This window comes from Carlito syrichta, unplaced genomic scaffold, assembly GCF_000164805.1.
Source record: "Carlito syrichta isolate Samal-C Ts95f unplaced genomic scaffold, Tarsius_syrichta-2.0.1 Scaffold304445, whole genome shotgun sequence".
Lineage (NCBI taxonomy): Eukaryota > Metazoa > Chordata > Mammalia > Primates > Tarsiidae > Carlito > Carlito syrichta.
In genome coordinates, this window is record NW_007248541.1 from 290,625 (window position 1) to 311,532 (window position 20,908).

The 20,908-nt window shown below is 42.3% G+C and overlaps 1 protein-coding gene across 4 annotated transcripts in view; it reads left to right on the forward strand.

The window, feature by feature from the left end:
• Positions 1-20,908, forward strand: part of GCLC (glutamate-cysteine ligase catalytic subunit) — a 48,527-nt gene that overhangs the window by 18,390 nt on the left and 9,229 nt on the right. For 2 of the 4 annotated variants that reach the window (XM_008059926.2, XM_008059927.2), the window contains exons 2-10: positions 3,476-3,588; positions 5,330-5,512; positions 9,861-9,974; positions 11,648-11,706; positions 11,814-11,947; positions 17,498-17,572; positions 18,048-18,164; positions 19,431-19,569; positions 19,997-20,109. In XM_008059926.2, the coding sequence (XP_008058117.1) occupies positions 3,476-3,588; positions 5,330-5,512; positions 9,861-9,974; positions 11,648-11,706; positions 11,814-11,947; positions 17,498-17,572; positions 18,048-18,164; positions 19,431-19,569; positions 19,997-20,109 (1,047 nt within the window). The remainder of the gene's footprint in view (positions 1-3,475; positions 3,589-5,329; positions 5,513-9,860; positions 9,975-11,647; positions 11,707-11,813; positions 11,948-17,497; positions 17,573-18,047; positions 18,165-19,430; positions 19,570-19,996; positions 20,110-20,908) is intronic. The other 2 variants (XM_008059928.2, XM_008059929.2) reach the window with 1 other exon arrangement.

Here is a 20,908-nt window from a genome sequence, read left to right on the forward strand (position 1 = left end):
GGGTATGTGCAGTATGCACAAAGAGACATGCTTGAGTTTGGGTTTATGCTCTAGGGACTATTCAAAGTTAGGAAGCTGGTACAATTTAATCCTTGGAGCCAATGTTGTGGTACAGAAAGGCATCTGTTTCAGTCTTTTCTCTCTTTTTTTTTTTTGAATTGGAGTCTCACTCTGTCACCCAGACTGGAGTGCAGTGGCCGCTGCCGGCCACTGCCGCCTCGACCTGCTGGGCTCCGGTGATCCTTCCGCCTCAGCTTTCCGCGTAGCTGGAATTACTGGCATGTGCTACCACACCCCGCTGATTTTTTAATTTATTGTAGAGATGAGGTCTCGCCAAGTTGCCCAGGCGAGTCTCAAACCTGCGGGCTCAGGCAATCCACTCACCTCAGCCTTCCAAAGCGCGGGGTTACAGGCTGAGCCACCGAGCCCAGCTTGTCTTTTCTCTTTGATTTTGTCTATTTCTCTCATCCTTTGGATGCAAAAGGAAGTTTAGAATGGGGACAAAATCCAGAAACATAGAATAAATCAGTGTGGCTTAGGTGTTTTATACTGGGGAACCGATGTCTTAATGCATCACTTTTTATCATCACCATCACCTAGATTACTGAGCCAGACCCCATTTCAACTCTAGTTTGGCTTTTAAAGGTTCAGTTAAATAGTAGATTGCTGGTATACTCTAATTGGAAATACATATAAACATGTTGAGGTAACTGAGGAATTAAATAACAAAAAGCAGAGAGGTTAAAGAACCACTTTGAGGACTTGTGCAGAAAAAGCAGGTGATGCAAAGAATTAGCACTCAGAAACCTTTCCATCTGAGTCTGAAAGACCTTTTGGAAGTTCTTAAGGCTTCCAACTGAACTTAGATTTAATAAAAAAGTAAGTTTATCTTTCTTGGTAAATAGTAAGATGTATTTCTATTTCGTTTGTTCAATGAGATCATCAAGTGATTTTTTTTTTTAATCGAGGAGAGTTTGGTTTGTTAATATTGTCAATGTCATCCATTTGGCTGATTTAAAACTCGTAATGAGTTGGAGCTTTTGTTCTTTTGCCCTGCCCTTGCTTTAAACTTGTAAGCTGAGAGTGAATCGGAAAAACAAGGATTTCAATTTTTTTCAAAATTAGGAAACTACCACAGGTTACTGCAAATTAGCTTATATAATGGCTCCAAAGCTCTTCTTTTGATAACAGATAAATGGTTCAGACCCAATAAACTAGGAAGTATCTCTTCATCTTTCTTGAGGGAGCACGTTATCTGGTTAAGAAGATGACTTGCTTCCAGTAGCAGGTGATGCCAGGCAGATGTGTTGGAGCCATTGAGTGAAGCAGGAAGATTTCCTTCTAGCTGGGAGAGTTAGGAATGCTACATAGTGGGCTCCATCCTGGAGCCTAAGAGATGGGCCAATTCATCTGTTTAAATCTATGACTATGACTATTAGATACATCAGTGTCCCTGATATAGTGTTAGACTCCCTTCATAAAATGGAAGCATAATCAATTTGAGGTATTTTCAGCCACGTTATAACTTTCCCTGCCTCATGTAGCTTATAACAATTGTATAAAAAGCTTATTATCACTTACCAACATTGGCATCCTCCATAGTCCTAGCAGGGTCTGCTGGGCCTTGAGGCACTTGAGGCCTTGGATAGCTACTCAGCTAAGCCAAAAAATTCTGATGGGTGCCTAAACTCATCAATAAGACAACTAGGAAAAGTTAAAAGTTTATTCGTGTTGTTTAAACCTCAAGGGCTACCCAGCTGTGAAATGGGTGACCATGCCTACTTCTGCATGCTGGGTGTAAAGATGAGGATCCATATATGAAAACTTATCCTTTCTCATCAGGTTCCTGTAAAGATAAATGTGTTTCTCATACTTAATGATCTTTTACTGCATCCTTCCTGAGACTCAGTGCAGTTTCCCGTTCCAGCACCTTGTTGCCATTCAGAAGTATAGATCTGTAGATGTCATCTAGCAGCCTATGCTTGATATTGGGAGCAGTTCCAGATGCTGCAGTCTACAATTTTGGGTAATAACCCTGAGTGTGCAGGTGTAGTGATCAAGTTTCTTGTTCATTGTTTGAGCTAAAAAATTCTAATGGGTGCCTAAACTCATCAGTATGGCAACTAAGAGAAGTTAATTAAAAGTTTATTTTTTGTTTAAACCTTCTGGGCTGTTTTTTATGGTTGCTAGCTTTTTTCCCTCTTCATAATTTTATTTCTTAGCCAAAGGGCAAAACAGTCTCTTACACGTTGCCGTTTCTGTGATGGGGATGGCTGACCCAAGTGCCTTCCATGATCAGGCAGGTCCACATAAATGAGGGGATAGACCATTTCAGGCAGTGCATCCCAACAGAGCAGCTCTGTTCCAGCCTTGCAGCCGCAGACCTACTGCTGGGTTCCTGGGTGCTGTTTTAAGACTGAGCATCTGGGTTTACATGTGAAATGTCAGGAAGATCATAGATATACTGTTGCCCCACCCTCTCCTTTTTTGTTGTTGTTGTTGTTTTTTTTACTACTATTAGCCAAGCCAGACATCTTGCCTTGTGGATATCAGGGTGCCACCTCTTCTCTGCTGTTGCTGTCTTAGTGCCTTGTGCATAGGAAACTCTCTAATGCTTGCCTGAATAATTCCATTCTGTGCCTTTTTTACTTACATATGGATAATGGGTATTTTACTTCAGTCACAGATAGTGATTCATAATCTTCACCATTCATACCAACTATTATGATTCAAAACCTGTGGATTGAGGGAAAAACAAAAGCAAGTTCTAGTTGTACTCTGCCCAGAAAAATCTTTTCTTTGGTATTTAACACTTCATTTTTATATTAACTCCAGGAGGTATTGTAAATGCTCTAGTACACCCTGCATTGTAAGTTGCATGCAATTCAGAGTGGAGAAATAGTCTTACACTACTAGTGATAAACCAAAACTTGGTTGTTGAAACCCCTAAAATGATTTCTCCACATCAGTTTGCTTAGGGCTGTGGTTTAACTCTTCAAAAGTGGGACTTTAGTGAGATCACGAATCTGCCAGCAAGTAGAATCTATCGTAACTGGAGTGTCCAGAAAACCACTGCCATAGACAGGGTAAGCCAGCTGAGGAAATAAATTTTAAAATATAATTTCTTCTTTATAGCTGCAATTTAGAAAATCTCAGCTTTGAAACACACTTTTTTGAAGAACAGTTTGTCAAATGGATATCTTGACCTTTCAATAGTATATTAAGTAGAATTGAGGTAAGAAGGGATGGAAGAATGAGTTCTTGTCCTCAGACAATGCCACTGTTGACTGACTCTTCTCCAGGTTTTCATATTATGCAAACGAACACTTATGTGTGCTGTGGTGTAAGCAGATGTGGCTGTCTCGAGTTACTGGGATACTTTCCAGCCTTCGCAAATCCTGCCTCTTTCTTCTAAAGGTCACCCTGAAAACAAGTCTGGAAGAACGTTAATCTTTCTCACCTTTGTTTTCAATAGGTGGAATACATGTTGGTATCTTTTGATCATGAAAATAAAAAAGTCCATTTGGTCCTGTCTGGAGAGAAAGTTCTTGAAACTCTGCAAGAGAAGGGGGAGAGGACAAACCCAAAGTAAGCTGATGTACTAGAGGCTTGATTTAGTGTGTCGCAACTATTAGGACTACAAGAATGCAAAATCTTTTCTCATTTATAGGAGGCAGGAGAGTATGTTAAGAGCACATGCTCTGGTTCCAGGTTGCGTGGGTTTCAAATCCTGATTCCTCTATTCAGTAGCTGAATAACCTTGGACAAGTTACTTAACTTCTCTGTGCCTCAGTTTCCTCATGCATAAAGTAGAGATAATGACTACCTACCTCTAGGATGCATTAATACATTAAATTAAATACATTAATATATTAAAGCACTCTGTACAGTAAATGTGAAACCTATTGACTATTATTAAGCATCTTTGGGGAAAATGCTGGTGGTTCAAACTCAAATGCTGCTTCCCAAAAACTAGAAAGTAGAAAATAAATTGGAGAGTATACACCCTTTTCCCTTTCCCTTTTTGGCTACTTAAATAAAGAAATACTTTTACAGCACCATGCCAACCAAACAAAACCCATCTGCAAATTTTTTCTTGCACCACGATTTGTGATCCTGGTTATGCTTTGGCAACATGATTTTTCACCCAAAAAATGCTTAATGATAGTCCTGGACTGTGAGTGCCCCATGTGCATTTTTGGTTGTTTATAAATATTTTACTCAACACTTGTTAACTGTTATATGGTTGAAGAACCATGGAAGAGTAATAACCATCGGTAACTGTGAAGGAGTTCTTTTTATTTTTCTTTTTTTTTTTGAGTTGGAGTCTCACTCTGTCGCCCAGCCTGGAGTGCAGTGGCCTCTCCTGGCCACCGCAGCCTCAACCTGCTGGACTCCAGCAATCCTTCCACCTCAGCCTTCCGAGTTGCCGGAATTACAGGCGCGCGCTACCATGCCCAGCTAATTTTTTTTTTATTTATTGTAGAGATGAGGTCTCACCAAGTTACCCAGGTGAGTCTCGAACCCGCGGGCTCAGGCAATCCACTCACCTCAGCCTCCCAAGGCACGGGATTACAGGCTGAGCCAACGAGCCCGGCTTGTGAAGAAGTTCTTAACTTCATTTATATTAAATGGTTTCTAATTTTTTTTTCCTTCTAAGTAGCGGTCTCATCCTGTTACCCAGGCTGAAATGCAGTGGCATGATCACGACGATCATGGCTCACAGCAGTCTTGATATCCTGGGCTTAGGGGATCCTTCCACATCAGCATGCAGAGTAGCTGGAACTGCCATGCCCAGCTATGTTTTGATTTTTTGTAGAGAGAGGTTTTTACTATGTTGCCCAGGCTGGCCTTGAACTGCTGGGCTCAAGCAATCTGCTTGCCTCGGCCCTCCAAAGTGCTGGGATTACAGGCATGAACTACTGAACCTGGCCAGTTTCTTTTTTTTAAAGCAACTTTTTTTTTTTTTTTTTAGTTGGAGTCACTCTGTCGCTCAGACTGGAGTGTAGTGGCCGCTCCCGGCAACCACAGCCTCAACCCACTGGGCTCCAGCGATCCTTCTGCCTCAGCCTTCCAAGTAGCTGGAACTACAGGCGTGTGCTACCACGCCCGGCTAATTTTTTGATTTATTATAGAGATGAGGTCTTGCCAAGTTGCCCAGGTGGGTCTCGAACCCGCGGGCTCAGCCAATCCACTCACCTCAGCCTCCCAAAGCGCGGGATTACAGGCTGAGCCACTGAGCCCGACCTAAAGCAACTGTAAATCTTTTGACAGTTGAGTAGACTGCTGCAAAATAATCAGATGGAGCTAAATTGTTTCTCCTCCATAGCCATCCTACCCTTTGGAGACCAGAGTATGGGAGTTACATGATCGAGGGAACACCTGGACAGCCCTATGGAGGAACAATGTCAGAGTTCAACACGGTTGAAGCCAACATGAGAAAACGCCGGAAGGAGGCCACTTCCATATTGGAAGAAAATCAGGCTCTTTGCACAATAACTTCATTTCCCAGGTTAGTTGCTATATTAATGTGCCCCAGCAGATGTAGCAGAGCTGTAGGTTATAAAGAGAGCCAGCCAGGACCCACACATGTTTCCTGCAATCCCTGTACCTCATAGACAGTTCATATTTTGTGTCCTGCTATAGAGAGACTCTACCATTGCATGACTTCTCCAGTCGGATGGGTGGTGGCTGCCTGGAACACTGTGGGAAAGACTGTGGGCACCGTGATAGCAGACCAGCAATGTGGTCATGCCCACCATAGGTGAGGGCAGAGGGGGCAGCATGTCAGCTGAGCAGTCCTAACCCTGCCAGCAGCCTCGAGCCTCCTGTTCCCATCGAGTGCTCTCTGCACATGGCTGTGATGACTGTGCCCACCAAAAAGAAGCATTTGCCTGCTGGCATCTGGTGGTGTCAGTGGCAGGTCAGAGGTGACTCTGTGCTCATAGTGACTGGTAGTACAGATTTAGTATGATCCAGATGAGGCATTAGGTCCTATCTGGATGTTGTGCTGAAAAGAAGACTTTCAGCCTGTCATCAAGTCTAGTGACAGAGTTTGTAAAAATAAATAGTGAAATTACATTTTTTAGCTTAGAATGAGGTATGTAACTACCATATGCATCATACATGGAGCCTCCACTTAAGACTGTAATTCTCCCAAGACGTGAACTTGATGTATCTGTGCTACGTGTCTGTCAGATGGTGTCAGTGTACTCACCTTCTCAGAGTTCACAGAGCTTTGGGGATCAGTGTCCGTTACACCTTTGTTTTTTCTTTTCTGTTAAATATCCTTAAGGCACATAGGCATTCAGGGTCATACTGTTGGTCTTAGAAGGGCTTTATTTTTATTTTTATTTTTTGAGTTGGGGGCTCACCCATCTCACCCAGACTAGAGGGCAGTGGCACACTCATGGCTACCACAACCTCAGCCCCCTGGACTTAGGCGATCCTTTTGCCTCAGCCTTCCAAGTAGCTGGAACTACAGACGCATGCCACCACACCTGGCTAGTTTTTTTGTGATGTTATTGTAGAGACAAGGTCTCACCAAATTGCCCAGGCTGGTCTGGAACCCCCGGGCTCAGGCATTCCTCTTGCCTCAGTCTCCCAAAGTGCTGGGATTACAGGCTGAGTCACCATGCCTGGCCAGAAGGGCTTTAAATAGAACTTTTCTTTTTTTAAAAAAATCTCCACTGTAGGATCTAAATAGTTGAAGCCCTAAATGTAAGATCTAAATAGTTGAAGATCTAAATGTATAAGCTGATCATCAGACATTTCTAGAAGCATCTCTTATTTTCTTTGATTCCTTTATTCAGTTTGGGTGGGCCGCTCCCCTCTCCCCACCAGAAGAAAACAACCTAGTTGGGTGAGGGTGGGCAAGTTTGTTTTGATAAGAGTTGAAAGAGGAGGTGAAAAGTCACTGACTCTGCTGTTCATTCTGACTTGGGACCCAGGCAGTGTGGGCTTGCCACTCTGAATCACTCAGGCAGGCCTTCCTCTGTGAAGGTCCACCAAATTCCCATAGATTAAATGGGTATAAACTGGGGTGGTGCTATGAGCACAAAAAGGGGAGCAGCGAGTGTGTCATGCTGTCTAGAGGACTCCGGAGGTGGAGGGGGGTTGCTTGAAGTGATGTCACTTTCTAGGAAGACTATAACTAGAGCAGAGGAGGGGAGGCATGCCTGAGGACAGGGAGCGGCCTGTGCAGAGGTCCTAGGATGAACCAGGAGTGGGGACCCCCTGGCAACTAGGAGAGCGAGCCAGCCCATGCAAGAAGGAACGCAGGTGTGGGTTGTGGTGAGGCGGCACTGCCATAGCTGGTGGGCTATGCCAGGTTACACTGACCTGGATTGTGGTTCACTGACCTGGATCTTGGTTGTTACCCAAAAAGCAGCTAGAGACCTTGGGAAGGTTGGGGTGGGGTGGGGGAAGGCATTCCATTTCTGCTTCACAGCCCTCACCTGGGCTGGAGCATGAGCATGGCTTGGGGCAGGTGCCAGGGCTTCTAGGAGATGGGTAGGGGGCTCACTTGGGAGATCTGGGCAGCCTGGATGCAGTGGGTGGAGAAAGTAGGTGAATCCAAAGATGGCAGAATCAGTGAAATTTCTGGGAGAGAAGACATGTCAAGGCTGTTGCTGTAGGTGATTGTCCTGAAAACCTTAGAATGCTAGAGCAGATGCCAAGAAGCAGGTTACAGATGTTACATGGCAACTTTTAGTGACCTGGAAGATATAATATCTTATATTTAGGAAAATCTTTTTTCCTCTTAACATTAAGAAGGTTGTACATTCCACTTAGCAAAATTTTTAGAAAGGGGCTTGTAATACAAACCAGAACTGTTTTATCTTATATTTTAAAATTTAGGAATGTTCTTTCTGGGCCACAAAATAAGGTTTTTTGGCTAAACCTAATGTGTCTCTTACCCTAATTGAGGGTAACTCTGTATGGAATAGTTACCCTTTATTAAAAAGATTTAGCTTCTTAAGGCATTATGAAGGAAGTGTCGAGATAGAGGAAATACTTTTATCTTAAGAAACCATAATATTTTAAAAAGTCTAGCCATAATAGTTTTAAAGCCTAGCCATGTGTATTAGATTTTTGGAATTGTAAACAAAACAAGAATACTTGTTAGTTATTCAGTGGTGAGAGACCTTCCCGTACATCCACAGTACATGATAAAGTTTTATTGTATTACAGGACGAATAGAGAAAGGAGCGCTGGTTCTTAAGTATAAACAGTGTGATTTCCTCTCTGTGAAGAGCAACGCTCTGTAGTGTAGAACTGTAGTCCAAAACAGTGTCAAGAGACTATTTCAGTTAATTAAAATAATTGACACAAAATGAACATTTCCAGGCCAGGTGTAATCTCAGCACTTTGGGAGGCTGAGGTGGAAGGATTACTTGAGCCCAAGAGTCTAAGACCAGCTTATACAGCATAGTGAGACCTTGTCTCTAGGAAAAAAATTTAAAAATTAGCTGGTGTGGTGTGACACACCTGTAGTCCCAGCTACTTGGGAGACTGAGACAGAAGGATCACAACCCAGGAGGTCAAGGCTGCGGTGAGCCATGATTGTGCCACTGCACTCCAGACTGAGTGATAGAGTGAGACCCTGACTCAACAAAAGAAAGAACATTTCAGTTCCTCAGTCACATAAGCCTCATTTCAAGTGCTCAGTAACCACATGTGGTGAGTGAGTTCTCCAGTGGTTTGGACAGTACAGATGTTACACGTTTCCATCACTGCAGAAAGTTCTGTTGGATAGCACTGGTCAAGAAGGCAGCACTGTAGGTATCTGAAGATCAAGTCTGACTCTCCCTTCTGCCTTCTCCCTTCCATGTAAATACATTCTCATTCTCTCTTCATCTAGCCTGACTCTGGCTAGTGAGGAATCCCCCAGATTTAGGTTTGTTACCCTCCCAAAGGACTTTACCCTAAGTCACAGGCTCATAGTAGATAATGCACATAGCTACCAGAATTCTCAAGAGCCTTGGAGCTGGGAACTGCTTTCCAAATAAGATCAGCACCTTTAGCTGTTGTCCAGAATGGCTGTGGGCAGCCAACAGGTACTTTACTTTATAAAATGTAGGACCTGAAAGTAAGTCACGGACTGGTCTTGGCCCTCAAGCCCTGAGTTTCCTACCACTGACCTAAAACCCTGGTTGGGAGGATCACTTGAGCCCCAGAGGTCAAGGCTATGGTGAGCTGTGATTGTGCCACTGCACTCCAGCCTGGGAGACAGAGAGAGACCCCAACTAAAAAAAAAAAAAAAAAAGTAGGGTTGGGTTTCAGACGTCAGAGGGAGGTCTCAGGGGTGGGTGGGGATACCTGACAGAGACATGACCTAATCTTGAGGAACTCCTGAGGGGACCTGCAGAGGCAAAAAACAGAAGATTCGAGCAAAGCCTACCAGGAAGTAGGGAGCAGTGGTGATGTGTAGAGGGCCAAAAAAGTAATCTGAGAGTTTAGAGCTGGTCAAGGAGGACCTCTCAGAAGTTATGTAGAGGGACACCTGTAACCCATGACAGCTGATAAGACCGAGGGAAATGACTTCAGTGCTGTCAGTCCTTCCTGTTAGATGAAAAGGTGGGTAGGACCTCAGCAAATGCACTGTGGATTGAGTGGAGACTCTGATGGAATCACTGATGGGCGGAACCACAAAAGAGGCCACTCACATGAAGTGCAGGCAGTAGTTGTGAAGGGCACATCCCTCACACGGTGCTACAGTGCTTGCTTTATCAATGCAAGACCCTCAAAAGGGGAATGCTACAAATGAGGGGTTTTTAACAGGGACAATGACAGCAAGACTACCCACAATTGACTCCTGAAAACAGATCCCATCCATTTAGTTCTTCACTTTGTTGTAGATTAGGCTGTCCTGGGTTCACACTCCCCGAGTACAGACCCCACCCGGTCGAAGGCGGAGCTTCCAAGTCCCTCTTCTTTCCAGATGAAGCCATTAACAAGCACCCCCGCTTCAGGTGAGTATACCTCTGATTTGCACGCAGGCACCCTCACTCAGGTCCCTGCCCGCTGGGAGGGGTGTTCCTATCTGGGAATCCTTCTGAGCATTTCTCAAATTCTGACTCCTTTCCCAAGTAGCCAGAGAAGACAGCAGACATACACCTGTGCATGTCCCCAATGCCCTAAGGCTTCTTACATCCAGGCGTGGTCTGTCCATTCTCCACATCATCTTAAAAACATTCATTTAGTCACTGTTCTCTCTTTAAAAGGAGGGGAGAGTATTTCCTCTACTAGTTCTGCAAACACCTATAGCTTTTCCTTAGTTATTCCCACCTTTTGCCCCTCTCTAAGTTACCTGTGATCTGTTCATCTCACTCTGTATACCTTGGTCATATGTAAGGTGAAATTTTCATCTCACTCTGTATACTTTGGTCATATGTAAGGTAAAATTTGCACAGCACTGGGTATAGATAATAGATATTCTCTTCTTTCTTTTCTATTAACTTCTAGGTTTCCTGGTTTGTAATTCAGTTCTGAGGTTTTAAGCTGCTTAAGGGCTCTCACCAGTCTGACCTTGGCTTTGTACCTCGTGTGCTCATCTTTGATTCTGAGCCTGGGCTCCTGACCCAGAGTAGGGAATGTTGGAACTTCTCTGTGTTCATTCTTTAATGGGCCTGCACACTGGCTATGTGGCAAGCCATTTGAGAGAGACAAATATTTGTAGACATAGTTCCCAACTTCAGATGTTGTCATGTATTTAAGGGAAATTAAAATTTTCAGCTGCAAGAAAATAAAGATGGTGACAGATGTCAAATGATGGTAGCACAAGAAATCCTTGAAGAAAGGAAGGGTGTTTCTGACTGAGGAGATCAAAGCAGGATTCATGGAAGACGTGGCATTTATGCTGAATCTATAGCAGTGCCCAACAGAAACATGATGCAACCCTGGGGTCCCCTCCCACTGTGGGAGCTTTTCTGTTCCCTCAATCAATCCTGCTTTCTCACTGTCAAAAAAAAAGCATGATGTAAGCCACAAGTGCAATTGTCAATGTTCTAGTAGCCATGTTAAAGTAAAAAACAGATGAACATAATTGTATAATACATATATTTTATTTAACCCAGTGTATCCAAAATGTTATCAATATTTTTATATTATTAACAAGAAATTTAACTTCCTGTTTTTGTACTAAGTCTTCAAATCTGGTGTGCATTTTACCCTCGCAACGTGCTTTAATTAGGACTAGCCACATTTCAAGTGCTCAGTGGTCACTGGACTAGACAGCACAGGTCTGGAGGGTAAGTGTTAGTGCTGCAGATTGAGGGGGAGGCAGGAACGAGGTTTGGGGGCTCCAGAGATGCCTGGGGAAACATAGGAAATGTTGGAAACAAGGTGAAACCAGACCACAGCCGACCTTGAACTCCTAAACTTGACTTGGTAAGTTGCAGGGATCTGGGGTTGAGGAGAGGATGGCATTCTGAGCAAGAGCCAAGGAATCGGTATTAATGTAAAACCTTCTTTCATAAAGTTCCCTTAGAGTATCTTAACACACCTTCATTTTCTGTAGGGTGGGTTGTGTTAGAGAATTAGTCCAAGGTGTGATTTCATTCCATTTACTTGTATGTGATCAAATTCTTCTCTTACATGCTGACTCTTAGGTGACTTATTAATGACATTTGGTTGACTGTTTTAGCACCCTAACAAGAAATATCCGACATAGACGAGGAGAGAAGGTTGTCATCAATGTTCCAAGTAAGTCTACCGAGAGGGAATAGGGTGGGAGAGAGACCTGTGGAATTGTTGTTTAATTCTTGACTCTCAATCACCTCCTTTTTTTAATTCTTTAATTAATAATGCAGTATTTAAGGACAAGAACACACCATCCCCATTTATAGAAACATTTCCAGAGGATGAGGAGGCAGCGAGGGCTTCCAAGCCGGACCACATTTACATGGACGCCATGGGATTTGGGATGGGCAATTGCTGCCTTCAGGTATTGTTTCAAATATCCGGCGAGGCAGAGCGTTCTCACGCTTTCCTGTTTCTTAGCTTCTTTTTATATATGCATATTTCCTGTTCTCAAAATCACACTTTAATCAGTTGTCACGGTAGCTGGTATGCATTTCTAAAAAGCAATGACATTATTTTAGCAAATTCATTGGAAACTATCTCTTGACTAATAATTCTACAGACTCCATGGTTTACCACAAGGGTATATATTGGGCTGTAGTTATTAATTAACTTAAAATGCATAATATTCCTCACTCCTTGTCTCCATTTTCTGTGCCTGGTTTTTATTGCCATCTACTGATGGGCTAGTGAGGTTGTTAAACTCACTCAAATCTCTTACTTTGAAAATGAGCTCTGCCAAGAGTACTCCCATGATTTGGTGATCCAAAGGAAGGATTGTTTGGGCTTTAAATTTTTACATTTGTGCAAAGCCGCCAAGTGGTATAAACAGACTAAATACTAAGTAGTTAGCAGCCCATGTTTGCCTTGCCCCTGGCTAAGTTACACAGGGGGTAAAATAGCCTTGTCTCTATTTTCCTGTTTAAGATTTTCCGTGGATCTGATTAAATTGCGGGTACCCCTGGCAGTGATTGTGCCCAGGCTCACTTAGGACCTGAGTAGAAGGGCCCAGAACCATCAGGCAGCACACAGGCCTGCAGTTGGGTTTTTAGTCTCACTACTCAGGTACTTGAATAACTCCTTTTCTCTCAATTTTCTCATCGGTTGAAAGAACGGTTTCTACTAAGGTCCCATGTAGGTCTGACTCTAAGCTAATGTTTATTTCATTGCTTTTACTAACAGAAGTATTTGTTTTAACTCTCAATTCGATTAAAATCCTGTTATAACAGACGTAGGAGTTGCACAAAATATAAGTTTATAAATTGAGTGTTTTAAATAAAGGGGTCGCTTGTTACTATTATCCAAGGAGATTTTATTCTGTCCTGGTGACTTCAGCTGATGAGAAACAGTCCTCTGGGGCTGGGGTGGGGCTAGGCTGTCCATGTGAGGCCCCTCAGGGCCTGCAGCTGATTCCCTGAACACAGAGGCCCAGAGCTCCTAACAGCTGCAGTATGTACACACACCTTCTCGCACAGACACCTCCAGCCTGTTTGTTTTTAAAACCGTGTATAATCCAAATTGAATGTGAGTCAGATTTTTCCTATGTTGACTGTATTTAAATAACACAGCCAAGAATTTTTTTTTCTGTTGATATATATAGGTAGTATAAAATATGTGGCTTCCAGCCAAACATAGGCCAGCAAGTTTTCTTATAAATGGTCACACTTCATGGAAAAAGTGACCTTTTGACTTTTTACTACATATCTGCTTTCCCATCTTAATTACAAACATTTCTAAAGCAGACCCTTGAGTTCTAGAACTTACAGTACATGACTTTAAAATGGTGTAATTGCTGTTAGAGTACTGATGGGTTTAATATTAAACTGGGGTGTTTTGCCAAGGACTGCGAGTTGCTCCAGTGTAGTTCCACAGGGATCTTCTTTCTCTTGAAACACTGTATATGTACAAATAAATGCATCCTCATGGTAGGTGATAAATACTTTTGTTGCTTGTAGATATAATTTTCTATCCAATTTTAACTTTGCCATGGATTTAGGAGTAAATTTTCTTTTTCCCAATGACATGTCCAACTTCTACTCCACTTAAAAAAAATCACTAGTGGCTGGGCTCGGTGGCTCAGCCTTGTAATCCCAGCACTTTGGGAGACTGAGGTGAGTGAATTGCCTGAGCCCATGGATTCAAGACCTACCTGGGCAACTTGCTCGTCTCTACAATCAATCAAAAATGAGTTGGGTGTGGTAGCGTGCACCTGTAGTTCCGGCTACTTGGAAGGCTGAGACGGAAGGATCGCTGGAGCCCAGCAGGTCAGGGCTGTGGTGGCCGGGAGTGGCCACTGCACTCCAGCCTGGGTGACAGAGTGAGATTCCAACTCAAAAAAAGATAAATAAATAACTAGCACAGATAATGTACAGTGTGTGGCCAAGGAAATGAACTCCACCAAATCCCTGCTTTTTATCTCTGAAGTGAGACACTAGAAACTACTTACTTCCAAGTACACTGATTTGATCTTTGCAAATTATATATGAATGTATTGGATTATCACATGTACCCTAAAAACATGTGCACCTATTATACAGCAGTAAAAAAACGTAAAAAAAAAAATACTAATTACAGTAAAGCAGAAGAAATCACTTTCAAGTAATTTTTTAAGGTTAAAACAAAACACATTTTAACCACATTCTTGACTCTTCTGGGGCTTTTCAGAAATCATTTAATAAGCCCTAAGTTCACGACATGTTATAATAGGTTCTCCCCATCCCCAAGAAAATCATGTGACTTCAAAACTGTGTTCTAACATCTGTTTTTATTAGTTCCTTTTTTTTGCCCCCTTTTCCTAGTGACTGTCTCTTCTTTTTATGATGCTTTAAAAGGACACTAGAAGCCAAGACTGTTTATATATTTATATCTTAAATATATAAATATAAATATATTTATACTTTAAAAGGCTTGAGAACTCTTTTTCTCCTACCATTAAAACCATTATCCACAGCGATGTTGTCTTTGATGATTGTATATCAACCGTAAGGAAGCCAATTATTAAATTTGTTTAAAGTTTCTAAGTCACTTCACTGTTGTAAACTGAACTATTAAATGCCAGTTGCTAATTTTCTTAAGCACACTTTTCCAGCATTTACATATGACTTGTCTATGTAAGAGAAGTCTATCTCAGAGAAACCAGTCAAAACATTGGCAAGAAAAACTATTTCTCATAGTATCTTTTAAAAAACAAACAAAGCCAGGTGCCATGTCTCACGCCTGTAATCCCAACACTTTGGGAGGTGGAGGCAAGAGGATTGCCTGAGCTCAGGGGTTCGAGACCAGCCTGAACAACATAGTGAGACTTCATCTCTACAATAAATTAAAAAATTAGCCAGGCATGGTGGTTCACGCCTGTGGTTCCAGCTACTTGGAAGGCTGAGGCAGAAGGATCTTCTGGGAGCCTAGCAGGCCAAGGCTGCGGTGGCCGTGAGCATGCCACTGCACTCCAGCCTGGGACACAGAGTGAGATGCCAACTCAAAAATAAGAAAAAACCACACATGCCCACTAAAATACCTAAGAGTAACACAAAAAAGACCTAAGTAAACTGAAAGATGCATGTTCAAAATAATTCATCAGTCAAAACCCTTGGAAAATATGCAGGTACTTTTTAATCCTGGGGCCTTGGGTGTTTGGCCTTGGGGTCAGTTTTTTGTTTTCCACATCCTTGTTCCCCCCACCCCCACTCCCTCTTCAGTACCTTCTTCCCTTCAAGATTCTCTGCTTACTTGGTGTTTGTTAAGCGCAAAGTGTCAGACACTGACCTTCCCACTTGAGACCGAGAATAGCAAGACAAATCCTTGTCCTCCCGGAGCGTGCATGTGGATGACGGGGCCATGACAAAATAAGTGCAAATACTCCGCTTAACAGCTCCTGGATCTTTATGTCTCATTTATGAACAGGCTGATTCCAAGTTCGCACCTCTTAGAGGAAACTCCCCTTGACTTGGTCATCAGTGACCTCATTGCCAATCCTTCTCAATCTTCATCTGTTTTAACCTCTTTGAAACTCTTTCTCCTTGATGTCTGTGATGTAGCTCTTCTCCATGTTGGTCTAATTTGTAATGACTCATTAATTATCATTACCTTTTAATTAAGATACAATGCTGACATAAGCATTAATAGGGAAATTATAGGAGGACCAGGACACCAAATTATCAGAATAATTGTTTTCTATAGTTAGTCTCCACACTGACATGAAATACTATTATACTTGAGCAGGTAAACTTGTGAGTCTTCTGACAGAAGTTGTCTGCTGTTAAAAAGCATAGGTCTAGCTACAACTACGGGAACTAACAGGTGGCTATTGTAACAGTAAAAACATATTCACTCAGATGCTATTATTTCAAGTCCTAAACACTTAAATTATTCCCTGTACCAACACTAAATTCAAATTGTCATTATTAAAACACAAATTGGACAAAGTTTTTTTAAGGGAGTCCCCCCACAACTGATTTTGATGTTCTCAACCAAGGCTATACCACTATTGCGCCGGTCTTTATGTAATCGTGTAATTATTCATAAATTATTGAACATGCTTTTAGAGGATTTGTGCTAACCAAATTATGTGATCTTTTTCTTAAGCATCCTACTTGCCTCCTCTGTGCAGACTTCCTAGGTGATCTCCATTTCAGGACATCATCTGAGCCTAGTCCCCAGATATTTCTCTCACTTAGATTTTCTTTCTAGGTACCAGCCCTGGAGACCTGGCCATGTACAGGGCCTCTTGGTCTGTCCCTTGGCCTTGTAAGCCCATCATATTGTGGCACCTCTTTCCCTCTAACCTCTTCTTCCTGCGTGTTGTAGGAACACCTGAGCCAAAACCTAAGCCATTCTCCGCTGTGTCCCCCACTAGTCACCAACACAAGCTGCTTTGACCCTGGTAGGCCTCTTCCCTATGCTCTCTTCAACAGTATGTTAACTGCTTCCCCAACTTGCTAATTTTGCCCCCTTCCAAGCTGTTCCCCATGCTGCCACCAGTGAACTTTAAAAACTGTCACTAACTGGCATAGGATGGGAACAACAGCCACTGGGAACTCAAGGAGAGAGGGTAGGAAAGAGGTAAGGGTTGAAAAACTACCCATTGGGTACCATGCTCACCGTTTAGGTAACGGGCTCAATAAAGCCTAAGCCTCACCATCATGCAGTTTACCCATGTAACAGACCTGCACATGTACATCTTGAATCTAAAATAAAATCTAAAAACTATTGTTAACTTTTCCAAATCCCTTTTGTACCAAAATTCATATAACTCCTCAGCTAACTGAAGGATGGGAAGTTGCAGAAGGAAGTAGGCCGGTAGAAGAGGAAATGTTTTGTTGAACCTCACTATATATGTGCATCTCATGCTTCGTTCCTGACTTCTTAATCTTATTTCACTTAGGAACATGGTCATTTATATTAGTTGGCTATCTGTAGTGGAATGTGATTTAATACCATTTTCTTTCCTTTTTTTTGAGTTGGAGTCTCACTCTGTCGCCCAGACTGGAGTGCAGTGGCACGCTCCTGGCCACCGCAGCTTTGCCCTGCTGGGCTCCAACGATCCTTCCGCCTCAGCCTTCTAAAGTAGCCAGAACTACAGGCGTGCGCTATCACGCCTGGCTAATTTTTTATATATTGTAGAGGTGAGATCTCGCCAAGTTGCCCAGGTGGGTCTCGAACCCACAAGCTCTGGCAGTCCACTCGTCTCAGCCTCCCAAAGTGCTGGGATTACAGGCTGAGCCACCGAGCCCGGCCTCAATACCATTTTCTAGCTAAGTTCACCCGAGACTGCTTTTCAACAAAATCCCTGCATTAAGCGTTGATATCAGTGAAGGGCCCTCACCTCATCCCTCTTTTCCCAGCCTTCTCTCTCTGACTTTGTTGCTTGAGAAATGTACTAATGATTGTCCTTGTTAATCTTACAATTTTTACACAGGTGACATTTCAAGCCTGCAGCATATCTGAGGCCAGATACCTTTATGATCAGTTGGCCACTATCTGTCCAATTGTCGTAAGTAGATATTACACCTTTATTTTAAACTTTTCTTTGTATGAAGTAAGATCGCATCTGCAGAATTTGCTGACAGCGTGCTATTTAAGTTCAGTTAAAACTTCAGACAGAAGTGAACTAATATAAGTAGTATGCAGATTTAGGACTAAGGAACAAAGAGTTGAAGCTGTAGAAGCTGGTCATTGCTAGGAAAGCATTGATATGTAAAGTGTCAGGTTGGAGTGTAGCTGTTTTCCCTTGCCATACTTCATGTCTTCACAGTATAGAGGGTGATGTAAATGAGTCAGATCCAAGAGCTCGGATTGTTTCTAATGAATTTCACTGTAAGTAAGAAAGCAGGCACAAGTTTGGGGACAGAACTCTGTATGGGTTGCATAACGGATTCTTTTTGACCAGAAAACTAACTGCATGGAGCTTTTTTCAGCATGTACTTGACTCTTTGAATCTGCAGGAGCTGACTTTTGTTTGTTTTTAGATGGCTTTGAGTGCTGCATCTCCTTTTTACCGAGGCTATGTGTCAGACATTGATTGTCGCTGGGGAGTGATTTCTGCATCTGTAGATGATAGAACCCGGGAGGAGAGAGGACTGGAGGTGGGAATGATTTTTCCTTAATAACCCTTTTCAGTCAAGCGGGTAAAATGTAATTGTAACTACTTGCCATTTTGAAGTCCTCCTTAAATTTTTCTAAGTGGGTGAGTCACATATGGGAAGAAACACACAGGTTATAAACCTGTCTTTTGACTTCTATAGTGTTTGTTTTGGGGTGAATATGTGGGGAAAGTGATTTGGTCTGAGTGGGGAGTTAATTTCATCATATGTTGATATCTGTATTTGTTTCAGCTTCTTTTAAGATAAGTAGTGCTTTTTTTTCCCTCCCTATGTTTTAGAAGTCAGTGCTGATGGCTGTTTTTACCAAAAGGCTTTTTGGCACCACCTTAGTGCTTTGTATATGATGCTTTCTGCTGTGGAAGGTATAACAGGTTATCAAAGATTCTTTTTCCTTATAAAAGGTTAGGCTTTGCTTAATAAGGGTAGGTTAGCAAAGCCTCTTGTGTGCATGTTGAACTGTAATCCTGCATCTCTCCAGCCAGGGTGTACATCAGAACCACCTATAGAGATTTTTAAAAGGAGACAACAAGCCCCACCCTAAGACTAATAAATAAGAATCTCTAGGACTGGGACCTGGACATAGTTGTTTTTAAAAGCGTCCTCCCACAACTGATTTTGATGTTCTCACCCAAGGCTGTACTACTATTGCTCTGTTCTTTTTCTAATTATTCATAAATTGTTGAGCATGCTAAGTAGAAATAAACTTTAAAGTATAAATTGTTTTAGTAACTTTGACTTATAGTATAGGTTTATTTATTTACTTATTGCTTTCAACCTTGACATTTATTTTCCTAACTCAAGAATGAAAATGATCTACTTTTTTTTTCTTCTTCTTCTTTTTGAGTTGGAGGGCTCACTCTGTCATCCAGGCTGGAGTTCAGTGGTGCATGCCACCAACACCTAGCTGATTATTTTGATTTTTTTTTTTTTGGTACAGAATACTTGCTGTATTACATAGGCTGGTCTCAAACTCCTAGGCTCAAGCAATCCTCCTGCTTTGGCTTCCCAAAGTGCTAGGATCATAGATATGAGTCTCCATGCCCAACCTTGATCTGCTTTTAAAAGAAAAATGTATATTTGAATCATATCAGAGAAAAGAGTATTTAAACTGCCCTCAGATAAATATACTTTGCCCTAATAATACTTTTTAGGGCTTGCTAACTTTTTTTCAGTAACTTATGTTGAGGGCATTTGTTTATTTCCAGATCATTTTATATGACATTCATTTACATGTTTTTTAAATCTTAGCCACTGAAGAACAATCACTATAGGATCAGTAAATCTCGATATGACTCAATAGACAGCTACTTATCTAAGTGTGGTGAGAAATATAATGACATCGACTTGACAATAGATAAAGAAATCTACGAACAGCTGCTGCAGGAAGGTGAGCTTCCACTCTGTTTTCCTGGGTTTCATTGTACGCCTTTAGTTCTTCAAAGTTCTTTTAAGCTTTTTTGCTGACTCCTGGTCTGGTTTCTGTTTTTAGTGTGAAGTCTCTAACTTTTCTTATGAGGCTGCTTGTTCCTAAAGTTTCAAGTCCCAAATGCTTGTGAGATCTTCTTGACTTTTAGCAAAAGGAACTCACTTTGGAGCTAGGTCCACACCAGTGCCCAGCAGGCATTGTGTAAGTAGCGAATAAAGCACTGATGCTTTCCCAGAGCCTGTAGGATAAAGTCCTGGGCAAGATGAGGCTACAAAACAGACCGGCTATTTCCTAGGCTTCTAGACACCCTTTCTTTACACTTCCTGAGATGTCCTGTCTTTCTGCTGGACTTAGACTCCGCGGTGAGTTCCGTGCTCTCTCTCTGCAGGCCTCGACCACCTCCTGGCCCAGCACGTTGCTCATCTCTTCATCAGAGACCCACTGACTCTGTTTGAAGAGAAAATCCACCTGGATGATGCCAACGAGTCTGACCATTTTGAGGTATCTCTGTTTTAAATGCATTTCATTTCAGGAACCACGATGGAGGCCGTGTTCTCTACCTGCGAGGAATTAGTGACACCGAAATTGCCTCTGCCTTTCATTATCCAGTGCAGTAGAGAACTTAGAAAAATAAAGTACTCTTATTTTATGACTCCTACTGGTTAGCTTTCTCATTCTAAAATTTTTTTTAAATCCATATTTCCTCTTGTTTGCCTAGTGGTAAAAATTCAAACACACTGCACACACAAAAAAAACCATGGTCAGGTATATCAGTGCTTTGGACATACCACCTAACTTTTCTTGTTATAGCTAGTCATTTCATAAGTTTATTTCTGTGCCATGTTACATGGAGATATTTACATATATACCTTTTCAAATGCAACTGTAGCCCCTTTCCTTCTACCAAACTCACAAAAGAAGTTATAAATCCTTCCAGGATTGCCAGCAGGCATCCCAAGATGGTCAATGGTCAAGGCCAAGACCAAGACCAGAACATCTCTCAACACCTTAGGAGACAGCGCCCCTCCTTAGGCACTGGGTCATTGAAGCAGTAGCTTCCCAGGACCCAAGGGGAGGAGAGAAGAAAGGAAACAGCTGTGGTGTGACAGGGTTATCAGATGAAAGTATCCAGTGACTCCAAGAATGGCAATCTGGCTCCCAAAACTCCTTGGGTGGGATAAAAGCAGGACCCTTAGATGGTACCCAACTCATGAGGGCTAGGGAGTAAGAACTAGGGATCAGACATGCAGGTTTAGGGCTCTCACTTTCCTTAAACGCTTTTGCTGTTTTGTTTTCCTAG